General features: G+C 40.4%; 1 protein-coding gene across 1 annotated transcript; it reads right to left on the bottom strand.

The window, feature by feature from the left end:
- Positions 1 to 328: 328 nt before the first annotated feature.
- On the bottom strand, positions 329 to 17,562 carry col1a1b (collagen, type I, alpha 1b). The gene is made up of 50 exons (XM_055150403.1): positions 17,366 to 17,562; positions 16,014 to 16,202; positions 15,579 to 15,598; positions 15,438 to 15,473; positions 14,832 to 14,924; positions 14,400 to 14,468; positions 14,228 to 14,272; positions 14,099 to 14,152; positions 13,940 to 13,993; positions 13,771 to 13,824; positions 13,556 to 13,609; positions 13,422 to 13,475; positions 13,295 to 13,339; positions 12,992 to 13,045; positions 12,863 to 12,907; positions 12,436 to 12,489; positions 11,399 to 11,497; positions 11,195 to 11,239; positions 10,489 to 10,587; positions 10,348 to 10,401; positions 9,632 to 9,739; positions 8,911 to 8,964; positions 8,725 to 8,823; positions 8,392 to 8,445; positions 8,215 to 8,313; positions 8,060 to 8,113; positions 7,924 to 7,977; positions 7,721 to 7,828; positions 7,593 to 7,637; positions 7,406 to 7,504; positions 7,178 to 7,285; positions 6,987 to 7,094; positions 6,853 to 6,906; positions 6,712 to 6,765; positions 6,499 to 6,606; positions 6,339 to 6,392; positions 6,202 to 6,255; positions 5,962 to 6,123; positions 5,781 to 5,888; positions 5,553 to 5,660; positions 5,375 to 5,428; positions 5,189 to 5,296; positions 5,041 to 5,094; positions 4,840 to 4,947; positions 4,695 to 4,748; positions 4,467 to 4,574; positions 4,027 to 4,309; positions 3,758 to 3,945; positions 3,005 to 3,247; positions 329 to 1,472 (listed from the first exon to the last, which is right to left on the bottom strand). Exons 1-50 carry the CDS (start codon positions 17,445 to 17,447, stop codon positions 1,326 to 1,328), a joined length of 4,338 nt encoding a protein of 1,445 aa, XP_055006378.1. The 5' UTR covers positions 17,448 to 17,562; the 3' UTR covers positions 329 to 1,325.
- Between the last annotated feature and the right edge of the window lie 3,815 nt (positions 17,563 to 21,377).

The following is a 21,377-nucleotide window of genomic DNA, read 5'->3' as shown; positions in this document are numbered from 1 at the left end:
CTGCAGAATATGTCCACCAGGTGTCACTGCAGCATCTGAAAACAACAGATGGCATAGCACACATCTCTCCTCACCAGTGTATACTTTTTATGTGTGAATTTTACCATCATTTAACTTAATTCATATATTTAAATGTGTTTTTATAATCTAGGTTTTTCTCTGGGCCTGTTTTCACTGCATATGGCAAATGTCAGGGCAACTATTGTGGAACATGTAGATCGGGCTCCACTGATACATTATATAATGTGTATGCAAGTGTCAAATGCACTAAAGTATAATGTTTTTTTTAAGTTTCACAACAGTTGCACACAGGACAGTGAAAACTGAGTAGACCACTTCACATGCTTTATTTCAGCACCCAAAATAATTAAAAACATCTCGATTTATTATACATGTACAAAATAAGTACAGAATCTCTCTTTAAAACCATGAAAGTGGGTCTGCTTCAAATTTCCTTTTTTTCTAGAAACCCTTCGCGAAAAGACATCAAGAAACAAACATTAACAACATGGAGAGATGTGTGCAAGATATTTTAGTGAGAATTTCCACAGTGGTACAACAGACAAGATGTGGGCAGAAAAGTTAGGAGTTTTAAACCAGGGTGAGTTGTTGTATCTACAAAATATATATGATGCATGCTTTACATCTTTGCATAGGACCTCCATTCTCAAAACCAACACGTCAGAAGGCAAAATTGCACTGCATAGACAACAAAAAGTCAAATTTATAGCACCACGTTCTGCAGGCATTGGTGAAATAGTTACAATATTGACAGTAGAAACCCACTGTCAAATATAAGCTGGTCTGAGCACCTTAGGATGTTGCAAACTGTGTGATTATTGGGGTGACTTCTTGTATTGAGGTAGCCATCTACATATTTCCTTTGTCTTGCTGGTATCATTTTGGTGTTTTGGAAATTTAGAACAAGAAGACACTTCACACTTTTTACAATTTATTTAACACCAGAAAAATGGTACAATTTATTTGTTGTTTTCAATGTCCTTCCGCAGTGGTGGGCAAAAATGGCAAAGGTCATCTGTTTTTTCAAAATATCCGAAGGGAATTTTTTCATATACAAAACCATATATTATTTTCTTGTTGCCAGTGGAAATAAAGGTGTCATTTTAAAAAAAAAGTGTCCTTGGGTTTTTGGTAGAAAAGTAGCAGTCCCCAAACTTCTCATGATTGAACAATCCTTTGTAGAGTGGTTTTGAGAGCATGTTGACCGTAGGCAGCCGAATGAGTTTGAATGCACAGAAAGGGGGGATTTTAGAGATGAACTGCTAGAAAAAAACAACAATTTCATGTCCATATTTCGTTCATTTTTACAAGAAGCAAACAGGGCCGATTTCAGCGCCAAATTCCTGATCGGGAGCACCAACATCCATAGGAGCAATGTCAATGATTGGCAGGCGAGATGTCTTTGTTGTCTTGTAGTCCATGACTGTCTTGCCCCATGTGCCAGTGTGTGACTGCAGGGAGGAAAAAGAGAGATAGAATTAATTAGATGTAAATAAGTAACTAAATAAGCAAAATAAGTAAAGGAAATAAGTACACAATAAGAAGTAAGAAGGTACTAGTCATCTTGCCTCAGTGTAGTTACTTAAAGGTGCACTGTGCAACTTTTTGGTTGGAGTTCTGTCTCCATCTTGTTTCTATGGATATGTTATTGCTCTGCTTTCAAGCTTCCATAATATGACATTAAACAGATCTAAGTATTTATTCAATTACAGGTGGTTTTATAGCTTAAAAATACCTAGAAAAACAGGCATTCTGAGAGAGGGATCGCCTTTCTACAAATCTGACCTGTAACTGTAACTTAGCTTGGTTTGACTCCATGATGAAAGGTTTAATGCCATAATGTGAAACATTTCAGACAAAGCAATAACATGGAGAAACTAGCTGGTAGACCCTCCCCCAGAAAAGTTACACAATGTACCTTTAAATATTGAAGATTTGTCTTCAATATTCCATAAACATTAAACATCTTTATCCTCTGATCAAAGCTATACATTTTCAAATCAACTATTGATTTTGACTATTTAATTATTTTACTTTCTGTGTCAATCAACCAGCAGAATCAGTTCCTCACTTGTATAAACCCTAAAGGGCTCTCTAATCTCTATGATGGATATTTATGGGTTCAGCTCTCTGGTATTATGTGGTATTTTGATTAATTTTACCCATTCAAAAACATAATATTTTAGTTCATGTTATTTGTGTCAATTGGTATAACAATGGTACAAATTTTTATCTTTCTGAAACCCTTGTAAATTTATGACTGACTGACTGTACTGCCATTATTAAACCAGTAAGACCAAATGTTACAACCATTAAATTCCCAAGTCTATGCAAGCATCAAAATCTATTCAGACATGACAAAATAATATTCCTCATATTGAATAACTAAAACACATACTCCAATTAGTGTTGTCACAATATAAAAAAATCAAAAAGACTCAATACTCCTACCCATTTTGATACCCCCATGACAATTCTGAAAGGCTCCATTTATAGACAATAGTTATTTTCAACACAAATTAACAGTCCTTTCATTATGTTGTGTTATGTTATATTTTGTTTGTTTTAATGTTTTTCATATTCTGTAAAGCACTTTGAATTACTTCTTGTACAAATTTACCTATACAAATAAACTTGCTTTGCCTATGTGGTTTTAACTGTTCAAAAAAGGTAAAATTTTGGCCTGTTGATGTCATTTTTAGATCATCAATACTTGCACAAATGAGTATCATGTTTCAATACCAGTTTTAGTATCTCTGACTCTCTGATTTTTTTACTTTCGCCTGTTTAAATCAGGGCTACAACGTATCTATTCTTTAATACTGAGTAACGTAGTGGCATTGCTTTTCCATGTTTTTATATTGTGTTGATTTTAATGTAAAGCATATTGGTGGTCGTAAAGAGCTCTATAAATAAAGTTTGATTATTTGACTGATTGATTTTGATCCTTTTGACTACCCCCCTATCCCCCCATGGTGCGTACCGTGCAGCCATCCTCGCTGACGGAGTAGGTGAAGCGGCTGTTGCCCTCGGCTCTGATCTCCACGTCGTTGGAGCCCTGGAGCAGCAGAGCCTTCTTTCTGTTGCCCGTGGCAGCGTCTGTGTAGGCGATGCTGTTCTTGCAGTGATATGTGATGTTCTGAGATGCCTGGTTGGACATCAGGCGCATGAAGGTCATCTGAATGCTGACGTCTTCTGGGTCGGAGCCCTCACTGCCATACTGGAACTGTAAAGAAGGTAGAACAGGTATTTAACGAGAGTGTTGTAGTAGTAGTAGTAGTAGTAGTAGTAGTAGTAGTAGTAGTCACGGTCTTTTCGGTCCTCTTTTCCTAGTCCCATTTAATTAGACAATTGATGCCCCATGGATTGATATAAAAGTTGTTTGTTTTCTTTTTCTTTCAAAGTAATTTTCTATTAACTAAAATTAAACATAACTCCAGGTTCTACAACAAGTCCCTCTTTTCTGCAATTTGAGGTGGTCACCCAAAATATCGATGTGGAATTAGAAGTAGGTGTTATACTAGTAGTAGTAGTTGTAGTAGCATTGTAGTAGTAATTTAATAGCAATGATTCTAGCAGTAGTGGTAGTTGGAGTAGTACTAATGGTAGTAATGATAGTAGTATTATTATTAGTAGGTGTGGTAGTAGTAGTAGTATGAGTTATAGCATTGTGAGAATATTAGTAGATGTAGTAGTAATCTCTTAGTAATAGTAAAAGGTGATGTAGTTTTCTGACCTGGAATCCACCGGTCATGGACTCGCTGAACCAGACGTGCTTCTTCTCTCTGCTCTGGCTGATGTACCAGTTCTTCATGGGGATGGTGGACTGGCTGGGGTAGATGCAGGTCTCTCCAGTCTCCATGTTGCAGTGAACCTTGATGGCATCAAGAGGAGAGCCCTGGTTGGGGTCCACCCAGTATGATCCTGTGAGAAATACAAGTATTCATGAACTGGGTCCTTTGAATCTGTCTATTTCACCACTATAATGCACGTTTTGACACTCACCGCTCTTCCACTCGGGGTGGGACATCCTCAGGTCACGGCACATGCGGATGGGGCTCTTCTGGGAGCCGTCGGGGCTGCGGATCTTTTCAATCTTCTGGGTGAGGGTCTTGAGGGTGGTGTCCACCTCAGTGTCACGGTCAGCGATGGCCTTGGGGTCGTCAGCACGGTAGTGTCCTCCGCGGAGAGGATCAGGGCCCTTCTCCTGGAGAGGCTGGCTCACAAAGTCAAATCCACCGCCAGGGGGTCCAGGGGGTCCAGGGGGTCCAGGAGGTCCAGGAGGTCCCTGTGAGGAGACACCAGTGTTTTACAAACAACATTAGTCTTACAGACATCTATACTGCATCTGTTACTCTCTGTAGTCTGAGAACACTGGTCTACACATCTTCTACTCATCTAATCAGCCACAAGCTTGTTTCTATGGGTTTGAACTACAAACTCACAGCAGGTCCCATCTCCCCATTGCGACCGCGAGGTCCAGGAGGTCCGAGTGGTCCGGGCATGCCATTCACTCCATCTTTACCAGGGGAACCGTTGGATCCAGCAGGTCCCTGAGAAGCCACAACAGAGAGGCAACTTTAGTCTTATTAAATGTAATTCAAACTGCATGTCTTTGCTCATATTTATATGTACAATAAATAATAATTTATTTTATGAATTTTAATACTCACTCTAGGTCCAGCGGGTCCAGAGGTACCAGCAGGTCCTCTCTCTCCAGAGGGGCCCTATATATCCAAACATGTGGACATTAGAATATAACAGGTGCTTTGAGTGATGACTTAAAGCAGTTTGGGTTTATGTGTTTTAGATACTCACAGCAGGTCCAGGCAAACCCTGCATTCCAGAGAATCCTCTGTGTCCCTTGTGGCCTCTCTCTCCAGCCTCACCAGCCTCTCCTCGGTCTCCCTTAGCTCCAGCAGGGCCCTAAGCACAGATATATTGATTTATCATAGTGCAATGTAGAGTAATATATCATAGGTTTATATGGATGATAGGTGTAGGTGGAGATGCACTTACAGCAGGTCCACGTTGGCCAGCAGGACCAGCAGGACCAGCAATACCAGCAGGACCCTACAACAAGAGCAAGGCAGTGTGGCGTCAGATATCATACAACAGTTTAAATATGTAGATATAAATAGACTATATAAAGCAAGAAAATGCTCACAGTCTCTCCACGATCTCCAGATTTGCCAGAGGGGCCAACGGCTCCGGGGGCACCAGGAGCACCAGGAGGTCCAGGGGGTCCAGCATTGCCACTCTCTCCACGGTCTCCCTATGGAAGTATACATGAAGCATTTTCTTCAACCATATTACTGTGGTAAAGAGTGTATAAACAGAGAGAGAGGGATACCTTGGGTCCAGGAGATCCATCACGTCCAGGGGCACCATCGTGACCTTGGGATCCCTGAGGTCAGACACAAGTTTAAACATGGGTTTGTCCAAGGTGCTAAATTGTTATGCATTGTTTGATTGGTCTTATTACTTTAGAGCATTCTTATTATGTTGTATAGTTAAACTCTGATCTGTACCTCACGTCCAGCCTCTCCAGGGGCTCCAGACAGTCCAGGGGGTCCAGCAGGTCCTGGGGGTCCACGCTCTCCTACAAGGCCAGCGGGTCCCTGCTTTCCAGGCTCACCCTGAACACAACAAGGACAAGGTCAAATGTAGGAGTTCAAATGTAGGAGTTCAAATGAAGGAGCGCTGATCATGATAAAACTTAGTTCTCCATAACACAGTATTATAAACAGAACACTCACTCCAGGTCCGGGCAGACCAGTGAAACCTCTCTCTCCACGCTGTCCGGGCAGACCCACAATACCGCGCTGTCCAGCAATACCCTGAGGTCCAGGCAGACCAGGGGAACCCTACAACACACAGACATGAGTCTGGAGGAGCAAAGAAAAACTTTACTTAAGCACTATCACTGTCATCACTTACAGGAGCTCCATCAGAGCCAGGGGATCCCTTCTCTCCAGCTATTCCAGCGGGTCCAATGCCTCCCACCTCTCCAGGGCGTCCAGCAGGTCCAGTCTCACCACGAGGTCCTCTGGGTCCATCTTTGCCAACGGGTCCACCGGGGCCAGGGGGGCCAGCAGCACCCTGTCAAAGATCATCAGTTATCACGAAAAGATCATAATAATATAAGCTTTAAAGACAAGTTCATTATGTAACACTTACAGCAGGGCCAGGGGGTCCAACTCTGCCAGCAGGTCCAGGGAAACCAGTAGCACCCTAAAACATGAAACCAAAAAGGGTGAATGCTCACTTTAATATTATGATCAAATCAAAAGTTTTCTCTGAAAAAGGAAATTTACAGGAGGTCCAGCACCACCACGAGCACCCTTGGCTCCAGTGGGTCCAGCAGGTCCCTGAAGACACAAACATTTATGTCAGACACACATAATGACACTACAACACTAAAATGATATATGTTGAACCAGAGATGCCTTTTTCAGACCCAGGTTCATGACCAACCTGAGGTCCAGCAGCTCCCACAGGTCCAGAAGGGCCGGGGGCTCCAGCATCTCCTTTGGGTCCAGTGTCTCCAGTCTCTCCCTTAGCACCAGGCTGACCATCAGCACCCTGAAATGAACAGAAAGGAGTTGGTGAGATATACTTACTTTCTTAAAATAAACAGAAAAACACTAATTTAAAAATGTTTTTAAATTATTATTGAAAGTTTCTTACAGGAGGTCCAGCAAATCCGGCAGGTCCAGCAGGGCCAGTCTCTCCACGCTCACCCTGAAATAATCAAATAACAAAATATGTTTTATTTACCATAATTTTTTTATTCAAAATGCCAGTGAAAATGTGTTACAGTGAACTTACAGGAGATCCACGAGGTCCAGTGGGTCCAGCAACGCCAACAGCACCAGGCTCTCCCTAAAACAGAATCATATTTGAGGATGAAACAATATAATACACAAGTATAAATAATAATAAAAAACATTCTCTCTTCTCACCTTCTCACCCTGAGCACCAGGAGGTCCAGGCACTCCAATGGCACCAGTCAGACCACGAGCACCATCTTTACCAGGGGCACCATCAGCTCCTTTGGGACCACCATCGCCCTGACAAAAAAAGACACATTATAATACTTGTCTATTTATTTGGTTTTATAGTATTTAAATGTGTGTATCATAACAGCACTCACTCTCTCTCCCTTGGCTCCGGGGATACCTCCAGCTCCTCTCTCTCCGGGCATACCCTGCATACCGGGGGCACCAGCAGCACCAGGGGCACCAGCAGGACCAGGCTCTCCCTACAGAGGGACAGAAGATATAAGGTTATTATTCATCATTATAAACACAGCTAGAGACATTGGCTTTACAAAATATAGTCACTAAGTTCACATTTTTATTAAAATGTTTGTGAAACACACCTTGGCACCATCGTTTCCAGGAGTACCAGGAGAGCCACGAGCGCCAGTGGGACCACCAGCTCCAGGACCTCCACGCTCACCAGGGAATCCTCTCTCTCCCTACAGGAGCACCACACAGGGATTATTTAAACATAACAGGGTAACATATCTGTATACATATGGTTTGGTAAATATGGGCTGTACTCACTCTGGGTCCAGATGGGCCAGGAGGACCAACCTCACCAGGAACACCCTGATCAAGAAAAGTACACATCATTATCACAGCATTAATGCAAAGTAATTGACTGAAGTCATCCACTTGTCTAGGTGTCGTACCTGCTCTCCGGGTTTGCCGGTCTCACCAGTTGCTCCTTGGGGTCCAGGGAGACCCTGGAATCCAGGGGCTCCAGCAGGTCCTGCCTCTCCCTTCTCTCCAGCAGGTCCCTGGACACAGAGAAGATATTAGGTTCAGTTGGACTTTAGGTGGATCACAGAAACTTAAACAGTAAGGGCAAATGGGACAAAGAGTGGGGTCTTACAGCGGGGCCAGAAGGTCCAGGAGCACCAACATCTCCATCTTTGCCGGCGGCACCCTATAATCACAACACAAACATCAGCACTTATTATCTGCGTGGTTATTCAGCTGATTATAAAAGATGTCCTATTTAAACTTACAACAGCGCCAGAAGCACCAGCAGGGCCTCTCTCACCAGGTTTGCCAGGCTCACCCTGAGAAAATGGGTCATCATTTTAGAAATATTCAAAGTGTGATACATAATGTACATGGCAGTTTCTCTCAAAACCACACTCCAGCAGGTTAATTCACTTACATTGGTTCCCTTGGGTCCGGGGAATCCCATGACTCCGGGTTGTCCTCTGGATCCAGAGGGTCCAGGGGGGCCAGGACGGCCATCTTGTCCAGGGGCACCCTAAAAGTAAATGCAACAGTAAGATCAATATTGTAGTGATCAAGTATTGATTAATCAGGCATTTAGTATAGTACTTACAGCAGGTCCAACTTTGCCATCAGAGCCAGGTGTTCCAGGGCTACCAGTCACACCCTAAGACAAAATCACATTTATATATTATATATATATTAACATTCATTAAATATCATGTATATGTGAGGTAAAACTAATGCAAAGCAAAACATTCTTTTAACTTTATAAGATATTTTGTAGTTAGACAGTGTGTTAAATAGTTACAAGTTCTGAGATTTGATGCTTATGATTATGATTTTGATTTGATTGAAATAAGGATAAAGGACTGAGGCCTAATTTTTTATAACCATACAGCACATGATTGTGTAAAAAATATAACAATCTGTTCCCAAAACATACCTTAGATCCGGGGGCACCAGGAGCTCCAGGGCTACCAGCTTCACCAGTGGCTCCCTGAGCACCCAAGGGTCCAGGGGCACCACGCTCACCAGGGGCACCCTATCACACATGAGGAGATCTGTTAAACTTATGAACAGGAATAATATGAAGTAGTGACCTGTGACTTAAATCTGAAATGGTACTGACTTTGCCTCCAGCAGCACCATCAGCACCAGGGAAACCACGAGCACCAGGGGCACCCTACAATGATCGACAAAAACAACAAAGGTGAGGCAACATATTGCAAGAAAGACTGATGTCATTTTTATATACTTAATATAGGTTCAACAGAGTGGTTGTCCAAATTTTTTCTTGTTTGTTCATTTCTAGTATCTTTTCATTTTACTTCATTTGGAGAAATGTATCTTTTCTACTATGACCTGTTGATCTGGCAAATATTATGTTTTGCTAACAATTTTTTTAGCAACTTTGTGATTTTCACTAGGCTACTGTTTCATAAAAGTTATAATACAGTCTAAGGTAAAGGTCATATTACAGGCCCAATATGTACTATCTTTGTGTTTTGGCAGTAAAGCTTGGCACAGATTGGATGTATTGTCATTATTAGAGATGTCTAATTAGGGCTGGTCAATTAATCACATTTTAATCAAGATGGTGATGTCGAATTATCAGTCATATGCTTGGGATAGGTGAGGTCTACAGCTAGTCCTCTATCAGCAGGTGGTTTAGAGCAGAGTTCAGACTTGATATATTTGTGTTAAATAGCACTGATTAAAAGACCCTCTTGTTTATGTTCATATAATCAATACTAAAAGCCAATTTTTGAATGCCATCAAATGGAAAATCAAGGTTGATCAATTGCCAATAACGAGTTTTTTAAGGGTGAATTTTTAAGAGTGTCACATACGCGCTCTCCGGGGGGTCCGCGGGCTCCAGCACCACCAGGCTCTCCACGAGCTCCTCTCTTTCCCTCCTCACCGCTGGGTCCAGGCAGTCCCTGGATACCGGCTGGGCCCTGGACACAAAATACATCATTACAAATTAACAAATTAATCAGACACAAGTATAGATAAGTAATCCCATCTATAATCAATAGTCACAGTTAAGAAAATATTTTTAACCCAGCCAGGAGCGTTTCACATTTGAGAGAAGATTGAAATATGAACTAATACAACTATATTTGTTTGTACACATCATTTTGTTTGTACACATTGTAAGGTTAGCAGTTTTTTTTAATAATCAGATGGGATAGCTTGCAGAAGATATTATTGTTACAATACTATAATATAATTTAACTCATTTGCAATTCATGACTATTCAGAATGTGATTTCAATTTGTTTGGAATTAATCATAAATACAGTTTATCAACAGATTAATGTTGAGTCTGGCTGGATACAAGCTATTAATTCTTTATTACTGACCAGAGAACTGTAAACTGAATAGATTTTTGGGGGTAAATAACGTTGACTGATTTATTGATTAACTGACTTCTTGTAGCAAGTTGGATGTCCTGCTCATGGACACAACAACACAGGAAGTAAAGATGTCTAAGCCTTCAGTTTAGTGGGTGAAAACTCTAGTGACTGATCTGCTGCAAATATTTCAATATATTATTCACTTACAGGCTCTCCCTTGGCACCGGGCTCTCCCCTGGCACCGGTAAGACCTGGCTCACCCTGTGGACAGAAGCATAAACATTAATGTACCTTAATAATTGAACAAAGTTTAAATTATAACAAGACTTAATGTTATTTTTTGTTTACATTGTTTCCTTTGGCACCAGGGGCACCAATAGCTCCCTGGCCTCCGGCGGGACCACGAGCTCCGGGGAAACCAGGAGCACCAGCAATTCCAGCGGGACCCTAAACAGAAAAGGTGAGTGAGTGGATGGATAGGATACAGATAGACAATAGAGGTGGGTGACCAAAATTAAATATATTTTAGTTCATTTTCCCTACAATAATAATCAGATAATATTTTGGGTAGTCCATCAGAAATGCGCAATAATATGCATGTGTATTTTTCTTAATTAAGGTTCATGTACTGTGCAAAGTGAATATAAAATATAGGAAAAAAAATGTAACTTGATACCTAATGTTTGGAAGATTACACTGCATGTTTCTTAGCTGTATTCATTTCCACTTTTTGCAGTTTATTGACAATGTTCATATCTTTTCATTATACCTTAGATATATCTGAGGTTACATTTTTGGCAATCCATCATAAAGTTGCTCAAACCTGCCAGTACATTTCCTGATTAAGGTTCATGTAATGTATGAAAACTGGAAGGAGAATAAAAGTAAATATCACCTAATAATATTGTATGAAAGATAATACTGCAAGTTAATTTTCAGCCCTTTTGCAAGTTTTCTTACAATAGAAGATATATGACAATTCTGATATCTTGTGGTTGACATTTTCCCCATCCCTAGTGTAAAGCATGGACATAAACAAGCTGGTTATACTCACAGGAGATCCTTTAGCACCAGGGGAACCATCAGATCCAGGGTTGCCCTATTAGAAGAGAATTGTTGTCATTAGCAACATTAAAACATCAATACTCTGTTTAAAGTTCTCTGATATAGGTGTATATTATAGGTTTATATTATGTAAGTAAGTAAGTCTTTATTTATATAGCGCTTTCACAGACATTTTGGATTATACTATACTTACAGCAGCTCCGGCAGGTCCAGCAGGTCCAGGGTTACCAGCCTCTCCGCGAGCACCCTGGGGTCCCTCAGCACCACGAGCTCCCTGAGGACCAGTCTCTCCCTAAACAAGAGCAAAAGATTTATTATAGCGTGTCTAGCGTGGGAGTAAAATCATATTGTCGTCAGTCATAGTTTAAAGTCCACACTGTTGTGGAAACAAATAATCCACAATAGGCAACATCCTCCACTGCTTCCTGGGCCGTAAACAGATCTAAGTCACCTTCACTAGCCCCTTTCAATGTGGAGGAGCAGCATTTCTACTCTGAGATACTCCTGGGTGACAGAGCTTGTCACCAAAGGCAATGACAATATTTCATAGATTATACAAATATTCTACTGTTAAATTACACAAAACTACTTCTGGCATATCAGACAGTGCAACTTTGTTAAAAAATAAAACAATCTTTTAGTTTCCATAGAATAAGTACCTCAGAGGAATTAAATAAGTATATAAATATGATCAAAGGCTAACACTTGTTCCATGATCCTCTGGATATTCCTGCTGATCCCAGTCTGAAATTTAGGTAGATGCATTCAAACAAAATATATAGCTATAGAGTTATTCAGTGATAGTTTAAATATGTGCTCATTGTTAAAAGTCTACTATAAGCTTCACAATACACTGGTGATCCTGTGTATATGGGCCTTAAGCAAAACACAGACCCTGTATTTGTTTTACTCCATACATAGTATTAAAAGCAGCATGTGCAGATTCTGGTCTATTTCACATGCAAAGTGCTCAAATTCAAGCTTGCTTCTCTCATTCTCACAAGGATAACCTGTATCAGATCAGAGCAAAGCCAGATGCTAAACTGAGGCTTGCTCTGGGTAAAGGGGGAGAGGGGAGGGGGGAGGAGGGGCTGGGGCAGGGGGTATTAGAGGTGTGCTGGTGCCATCTGGTGGCTACAGGGTTCAATCAGAGTTCAGGGGACTAGTATTAAGACTCTTGGATATTGGTGACAAAGTGCAATATTAATATTTTGGTCACTGAAAACATACCTTAGCTCCAGCACCACCAGGGAATCCAGGAGGACCAGAAGGGCCGGTGGGTCCCTGAAATGTACAAAGAAAGATTTATTGAAACAACTATTGACAATGACTAAAATAGAAGACATTTTCGACAAAGATGTATAGATTAGACATAATGTATTATTTGAGTCTATCCATGGGGTTCAAAGGAATTAAAAATTAGCACTGTTGCCATAGCAATTAACAAATAACACAGATATCCTCAAAATGTCACCTATAACAGGAAGTTCAAACCCATGAATATTTCATTGCAATAGAATTTTTTTATTTTGTAAATTATGAACTGGATGAAATTTTATTGTATTTTTTATGTTTATTGAACCATGTATAAATGTAAATAGAAAACTGTACATATTTCAGTAATAATGAATAAACTTCTTTCTTTCTGAATACTTACAGGAGGTCCAGCAGGGCCGGTGTTGCCATCGTTACCACGAGCACCCTGATCAGAAGAGAAAGAATAATTTAAATATAATACAAATCTTCAAAAATTAAACTATAAATCAATCATAGGCTATTGTCTTACAGAGGGGCCAGGGGGTCCAGGGCGGCCTCTCTCACCGGGGAGACCACGAGCACCCTACACAAATGAAAAACACATATGATTTAGTTTATAATAACCATAAAAAGAAACAGATATTTAACACACAGTTGTACCATGTGGAAGGAAAGTATGACCTAAAATGTGACTAGTGTATCTGCTTGTCTTATATGTTATTCCTCACTATTTTTATTTTGTTTTCATTTTGTTTTTATTGTTTTGTTTTGTTTTACTGAGAGAAGCTTGATAAATATTTAAATTATCTACTACAAAAAGGTTGTAACTTACCATAGCACCGGGGATACCATTGTCACCAGGAGTACCAGGCTCTCCCTATGAAACAGTAGCAAAAAGAATTAGATTTAGTTGTCCAGGTTAAATAATAATACACCACAACAATGGTTTTTGATTTTACCTTGGGTCCAGCAGGTCCAGAATCTCCCTTAGCTCCATCTAGACCGGGGAAACCCTAAACAAGAGCAAGACGAACAGATTTGGTAAGAAAACTGAACAGGAAACCCCATTTGAAAATAGAGATTCAGTACTGACTCTGTGTCCCTTGATGCCGGGAAGTCCAGGAGTTCCGGGGAATCCACGGGCACCCTGAAAGAAAAGAGAATCAACATTTAAAATATTAGTTTAGTAGTAGTAGACGTAGTTGCATCCAGTATATATGAATGGTATTTATGTAGCTGTACATTGGAAATTATAAGAAATTTTATGTCAGTTTAACCTTGTGACCTTTGAACTCTGGGGTCACTCACCTGGGGGCCAGCAGGTCCACGCTCACCAGGGCGACCAGGTTTGCCAGGCTCACCCTAAAGATACAAACAGCAGATTTGAGATAATATAAGTTTAGATGTATCTAAATTTACATTTGACAAATAACAAAATGTCAATGGAACTATTTTTTGATGAAAAACAAAAACCTACATCATCTCCGTTCTTTCCAGGAGGACCAGCAGGACCACGTGAACCCATGGGACCCTAAAATGGAATAACAGATGTTTTCAATGTAAACGAACAAAACAGCTTCAACTTGCAATCAGTGTTCGATGTTAGAATCATTCAAAAATATAAAATGTTACTTACAGCAGCACCGGGCTCACCAGGCTCACCAGGGGGGCCAGTGAAACCTTGGGGACCCTATATGAAACAAAACATTATCATAAATTTATTTTTTACACATTTCTGATTTGATGTGAGGAGAGGGGTACTTACAGAGTTTCCAGGAGGTCCAGGGGGGCCACGGGGACCCATGGGACCCTGTTATTTGAGAGTGAAAAGAGCCTTTAGTTTGTGATAATTAGACTGATATTGTAAAGACATTTCTGATGGTGAATTTGTGTGTGTGTATATGCGCGCGCGTGTGTGTGTGGAGCAGGTGCTTTACCATGGGACCAGGCTGAGGAGGGCCGCTGGATTTGGAGTGGTCAGTATAGGACATTTGAGGAGAGTAGTTCTGTAAGAACAAGCAAAGGAAGTGTGTTGACTTTAGTCAAAATGCTAAGGCTAACATGCTTTATAGATATTTTACTTAAATTAAATAGGTGCATATAATATATAAAAATACCTTTGAGCATCAGCAGTACTATTTTTCCATTTTAATTTACACTGACACAGAGTTAGTTTGTTGGTGTAAAGGTAATATACACCATATATATATAGTTCACTGAATTTAACAAATAACATTACATCATTTTATTATCATTGGTTGACATTTGGTGACCCAAACTCAAGTATGTTTTTCCAGCTCAGATTCACCATAAACCACATGTTATAATGACAGTCACAGATGATATAAAAGAGAAAATGAGACACTTACTCCACCGAGGCCAGGGGCGCCAGGAGGTCCGGGAGGTCCTGGGAGACCGGGCTGTCCGTCAATACCGTCATTTCCAGGAGGACCAGGGGGACCCTGAGCAAACATAAAGAATGATGTGGATCAGACAAATATATCTTTCAGTTTTTCTTTCAATAAAAACTAAAACATAAAATAAAATAATATGTAATTCTTAATTGTCATTCATGTGAAGTGCAATGTTCTCAGGGGGATTTGTTTCACTGTCTCATAATGAATATTGACCTTTGAACTTTTAATGACCTACTGAACTTTTGACCTTTACATTACATCACACATCATTACAAGATACTGTAGCATAGCTTAACTGGCACATGCAAATATTAATCTTTACTTTTTTTGTAATAAATGCACTGGATCATCTGGATCTATCAACAGAATTGTGGGGGACTGGGACAAGATGGGCCCCTAAGACCCAAACCCCTTTTCCCGCTTCAAATATTGATATTATTATAATCAATATTTGCAAAGTACTCTTGGAAAGATTGACAGCTACGACTGCGAAGACATCTAGCTAGTATATATGTTTATAAAACAGAGGGGGAAGTATGAAGGCGAGCATGAACTTACCGGGTCTCCTTTAGGTCCACGCTCACCTGGGATTTCCTACAGAAAAAAACAAAAAAAAATTGTTAGGATTTTCTGCTTTAGGGAGACTAATATAATGTAATGTAACGACAAAGACCAAAGAGAAGATGAAAAGGAACTTACAGGAACTTCAGTAATGGGTCCTGGAAACCAAAATAAAAGGACACAATAAATATCTCAATAAGAAAGTTTTTCACTATAAACTTAAGAACAGATTCTGCAAGAGGACTCTAAAGCCCATTTCACAGTTGCAGGCTTAGGCCTTGTATGTTTTTGACTGAACTTGACATATGCAGGTAGTGCTGCTTCCAGTAATTTCATTACTGAGATTATTAATATTAGGAAAGGCTTCAACAAAGCAGGTATATTCCAAAAACTGGATTTTAAAGGCAAAAATTGTAATTCCAAATGGTCGTTTTGGTGAATCCAAAGAAGGCCAAAATGCCGACCTGTTTTTGGACAGGCAGACACGTGACTGCATAGGTCAAAGGTGAGCATGGGGCACTAGGTGGCGCCACTGCGCAGTAGTGAGGTGCAGAGTAGAGCATGGCACGGTACCATCGGGGCAGATGGGGCAGCACTCTCCCTCGGGGATGATTGGGTCTTCGCAGTCGTAGCTGTCTTCGCAGATCACATCGTCGCACAAAACGCTTCCGCTGTCACACACACAAATCTGGCAGGGCTCGGGTTTCCATACATCCTTATCGTTGTAAAACTGTCCATCGGATGTGCAGCTGCCGAGTGGGTCTGAAAAGAGGAGAAATGTAAGTATTTACATAGTAAACTCCAGAAAAGTAACTGTTTTGGCTGTGGCCCTGAGCACGCGTTAACACTAAACTGAAACACTTCACACACCCTATAAACTAAGTTTTCACTTGTGCGTATATTTGAGTGATTGGTAGCCCGCGTGTGAACAGGCCTACCTGCCAGCAGTTGGCTAGATTTTGTTTGCTACGTAATTTAAAATAATACAACTAAAAACACATAATTTTAAATATGCACTTTTGACGAGAGGATATATAAATGCGTGATTTTTCTTTTAGTAGCTGAGCATATGGATGATGCGCTTGCTGTATACGTTTTGACCACAAGGCGGCGCCATCTACTCACAGTGAGAGCTCCTCCGCGCCCTTCGCTGGTGATTAATTAGTGTCTAGACAAATTTGGTGTCGACGTCAAGCTAAAACAATTTTCTTTTCCATTAACTTAAAAAGTTTATTTCTGTGCAAAAGAGAAGTGCTTTGTTTTTTCTATTATGTGGTGATTTACAGAAAAAGATAAGTTCCTAAACGGTGTAAGTGCATACCGAAATCTTAATTTTAAAACATCATAATTAATATGGCTCTTCGTTTAAATTTCAGTGAAAAGTCTAAAAAGACTGAGAAGTCTAATTGTCCAGGCTTAGGCCTAACTAGGCCATGGACGGAAAACATCTGTTAAACGCTGCATATCTTGGCACGTGTGGTAGAGTGGGGTGGTTCGTTCAAAACGTCGTTTTGGAGCAGACTTTCGCTCTGCAAAGGTGCAGTGGATGTCTAAATATCAAACTTTGCCCTTGTCTGTGTTTGATTTAGTTTTGGGTTTGCTTCAACTCTTTGTGAACCCAGTGTCCTGTCGTTACGCATCAGAGCGCAGCTGCTCCCCTCGGGTCCCCAGGACGCACACTGAGCAAGTACGTGCACGTTACTGAGAGAAGCACAATAAAAAAAAAAATCCGGTCTATACGATCGCACAGTTGCTTCAAAAACTCCGTAAAAAAGTCGATGTGAAACACGTTGCCCCATCACTGCCCACTGGAGTCAGGTATCCCGCAGAGCAGTCCCAGCATCCTCCTGCGTTATCCACATCCTCAAGGCGCCAGTGCCACAGTCCCAAATCTAGCCAAAGCAAAGTTTGAAAGTGGTACTTACTATCATCCTCGCCTTGTCCTCTCGCCAAAAGCACCGCTGCGCTGAGCAGCAGCGCTATCCGAATATCCACAAAGCTGAACATGTCTAAATATTAGACATGTAGATTCTTTGTGGTAGGGGAATCCTGTTTCTCCTCAGACTCCACTCATATACGGTAGGGTCCGGTCTGTGCGTAACTCCAATCCAGACCCCTAGCAGAACCTCCCTACTGCCCAAACAAATGACTTAGCTAGGCTTTTATATGCCTGGACTTTTTTAGGGAGGTCCTGCGCTTAGGATAACTGGTACATGTTGGAATCAGAGTCCCGCCTTCATCACACAGGGGCCGCCTTAAAACATGTCAAACAAGTTCACGTTGCCCATCCAACGTGGATGATGAACGTAGACACCATTTACGCACCGGCATCGCGGCGTGAGACGCGTCTCCTCTTTTCCCAGGATTAATAGCTATACCAACTCTCTTGCAACTATTTTCGCTCCAATAACGTAGAGGTTGTTTTTGTTTTTTGCATGTGAACATAAGAGAATAGTCAGAAGAAAGTGTGTTTTGGATGTGATTGGAAGAAGCCAGTGAATGCTTGTAACAATTAGGATATTCTTGTTTATAGTTTAATTGCAGCCCAACTTGTTCAAGTGGCCAAACAACTGCTTTGTCCTGCACGTTATACCCTGGCATGGTAAGGACTGGGATTTATAGAGGTGTCAAGCACTTTCTAGACCTAGCAAGAAGATATTTTCATTATTGCCAGAAATGAAAACAGTTAGTCATGTCTATTGCAAAAGAAATAACAAGACTCAGGTTTGTGTAGACCTGCATTATGGAAATATACAGTTTTATGATGTGCATAAACTTGATTAGAGAGCTTAGCTAATCTTATCTAGTCAACGTTTCTCCAAACACCATCTTCCCATCAATATTGTCCAATCATATTATTGATGTAAACTACACCGTGCACTTCTGGTTGAATATTTGAGATAACTTAAAATCATGGATGATCTTCAGAAGGCCCGCCCCCCACCTCCAGCATCTCGCCCGTCCCACAGCGTCTGAGTGGAGAGAAATGGGAGAAGAAAATCTGGCTCCTCCACAAAGCAGTGTCTGGATGTGATGTGGACACGTTGCAACTTCAACTACAGAGCAACCCAGTCTGACCTCTCATTTAGCCATACATGTCATCATTTCACCAACATAAGTCTGTACCACCAAACCTCATGCAACTGGACATTTATTAAGAAGAATTCGTCCCCTTAGAATTATGTATAAGATATTTAAATTTAAAGGGGCATTGTGCAACTTTTCTGGTGGAGAGTCTGCTACCTGCTTTTCTCCATGGAGATGTCATTGTTGCATTTGAAATGTTTCACAGTATGGCACCTGCCGATCAGCATGGAGCCCAAACCAGGCCAAGTTACTGGTCAGATATGTGTTTTCTAAGTATTTTTGAGCAATAAAACCAATAAAATAAATGTATAGTAGAGCTGTTTAGTGTCATATTAGGGGAGAGTCCAAGCAGAGCAATGACATATCCATAGAAACAAGAACGTGACGGACTCCCACGCGAAAAATTACATAGTAAACCTTTAAAGTTCTAACCATTCTTAGCACAGTGAGTGTGAGTGAGTGGGGAAATGGATTTGTGCTCATATAAATTTAAGAAATGCAACATATCAATATAGCAAGATTATACAAACAACTAAATTTTGTTAAAAAATAAATAAAAGAAAAAAAACATCAGATAGCATCTTATTGAATAGATTTTTATAGTTTTATGTGCACAGAGAGATATTTTTGCACCTGACTGACTAAACCTAATGATTGACTATTCAGCTCAGTGTTGTTGCAAATCACATGAGTACTTTCCTATTCATTTCTGGTATATATTGTTTTAAAGGTGCATTGCACAACTTTTCTGGTGCAGGGTCCACTACCCACTTCTCTCCATGGAGATGTTATTGCTTTGCCTGGACTGTTCCATGGTATGACTTTAAACATATCCATCTAGCATTTATTCATTAAGGGTGTTTCTATTGCTCAAAAATACCATAATTGCTTCTATGAATAGGATCTGAATTATAACTGTAATCTGCTTGTCTCCCTTGTGATAAATCGGTTTAATCTATACTGTGTAACATTTTAGACAAAGCAACTTTACCCTTGAGAACTGCTTAAAGTCTCATTCAGCTCAACTGCATCCAATAAGCAAAACTGTGAATGAAATGTTAGTGAATATTAATAAAATACATTTACTGTTATGGCAATCTGGCACTTTAGGACCAACAGATACAGGGCTGGTTAAGTGTCTTGCTCAGTGGTGTGGCATGGTTTGTGGGAATAAAACCGGTACTGCAATACATAGTTTTACATTTACCTACTGATATCCTCATCTTGATCCTTTTGCCTTGAGTGTAGCTTTTAGAAGAGACTGAAGAGACTGGAAGAAGCTCTCAGCTCAGAGTAAAATAGAAGTTGTAATTTGGGTGTTTGCGTTGGACAGTCTGTGGAGTGTTTATGTGGCGACTCTCAGTTCAGACTCTGGTGGTTTGGGTGGAAGCGGCACAACGAAGAGGCCATACTGCTTTTGTATTCAAATGCTAGCCATTTTCAATTCTTTCCAACTGAGTATTACCGGCTTTTCATGTGAACTTAATCCATTGGTAATAGGTCTCTCACGATAAATACTATGCTGTACTATGTCGACTATATCAATCGTTCTATAAATAAAAAATAGAACTATATTTTTGGGGGGTCAGTACTTATCCTGTGTACGTTTTTTACACTCCTACTGTACACTACTGGTAACGTTTGAGTTATTTTTTGACTGTCGGATAACAATTAAGGCTTAAAAGTAGAATAAAAAACTAATATGACGAAGTACTAAAGTGTTTAATTCAGCTATTTTTATTGCAAATCTGCTTTAGGGTCATTGTGTCAGTGGCATACATTAGTTGCAATATTATCGTTTATCACCAATATTTACTTCAATATATTGAATTTCACAATGTGTTATCATTGTCTAATTGGTAACTTATATCTGTCCTGAATAATGTTACAGGAACAGTACAGTTTGGTGTCTGAAGACTGTTTAGATGTGAGGCAATAATAAATAATGATAAAAAATTGAATTGTGAACCTATCCGTCTGTTATTTTGTCATTTTATTGTGATTCAGTGGTTCTCTTTCTCTTTCCTCCACCTTTTTTTGTTTAGCCTCTACATGCTCTGAGTGAGTGACAGGTGAATTGAAGCTATTACAATGAAATGTGGAGGAGTAAATGGCTTAAGTTACCTCCTACAGGCATTGTATAGACACTATGTAAACATGAGCTGTGATGAAATCAAAAATTGTAATTTAGCTTAAAGGTGCACCATGCAACTGTTCTGATGGAGGTTCCACTACCTACTTGTCTCCATAGAGCTGTTATTACTTTGCCTGGAATGTTCCATGATATGACATTAAACATATACATGTAATGTAGCATAGTGCTGTAACCTGCTTGTCTCCTGTGTTATAGTTTAATCTATACTGTGAAACATTGTAGACCAAAGCAATAACATTACCATAGAGTGAGCAGCTGGCAGACCCTTCCATGTTACACAGCGTACCTTTAAGTTAAAAACACTGATATGATTGGGGTCAGTTGTTACTGGTTTTTACGAATAGTCTTACAGTAACTACAGCTGACTACACTGTGTGCGCCTCCCTGCAGCCGTGTGCATTCTCTGGCAGACTGTCTCTGTCCTCAGTCCTTCCTCTGTCCACGTGTTTCTACTTGTATGGGACTCTCTCACTGAAGCTGCTCCTGCACTCCTCATTTTGGCTCACTTTCTCTTTGTGCTAGAATAGACCTGTCATTATAACAAATATGATAATGAAACACTTAAAGCTACCATCTGTAATTAGATAGGCCGACCCGCCCCCATTTTATTCTCACGTATCACCACTAGATGCTACCTATGTTACTGCTGTCTGATAAGTGTGTCAGCTTTGGCCTGACAGAGAAAGCCTAGAGAC

This window comes from Boleophthalmus pectinirostris, unplaced genomic scaffold, assembly GCF_026225935.1.
Source record: "Boleophthalmus pectinirostris isolate CB_2022bp ecotype Guang Dong unplaced genomic scaffold, ASM2622593v1 HiC_scaffold_14, whole genome shotgun sequence".
In the NCBI taxonomy this organism is placed as follows: Eukaryota; Metazoa; Chordata; class Actinopteri; order Gobiiformes; family Gobiidae; genus Boleophthalmus; species Boleophthalmus pectinirostris.
This window is presented reverse-complemented; position numbering and strand designations above follow the sequence as displayed.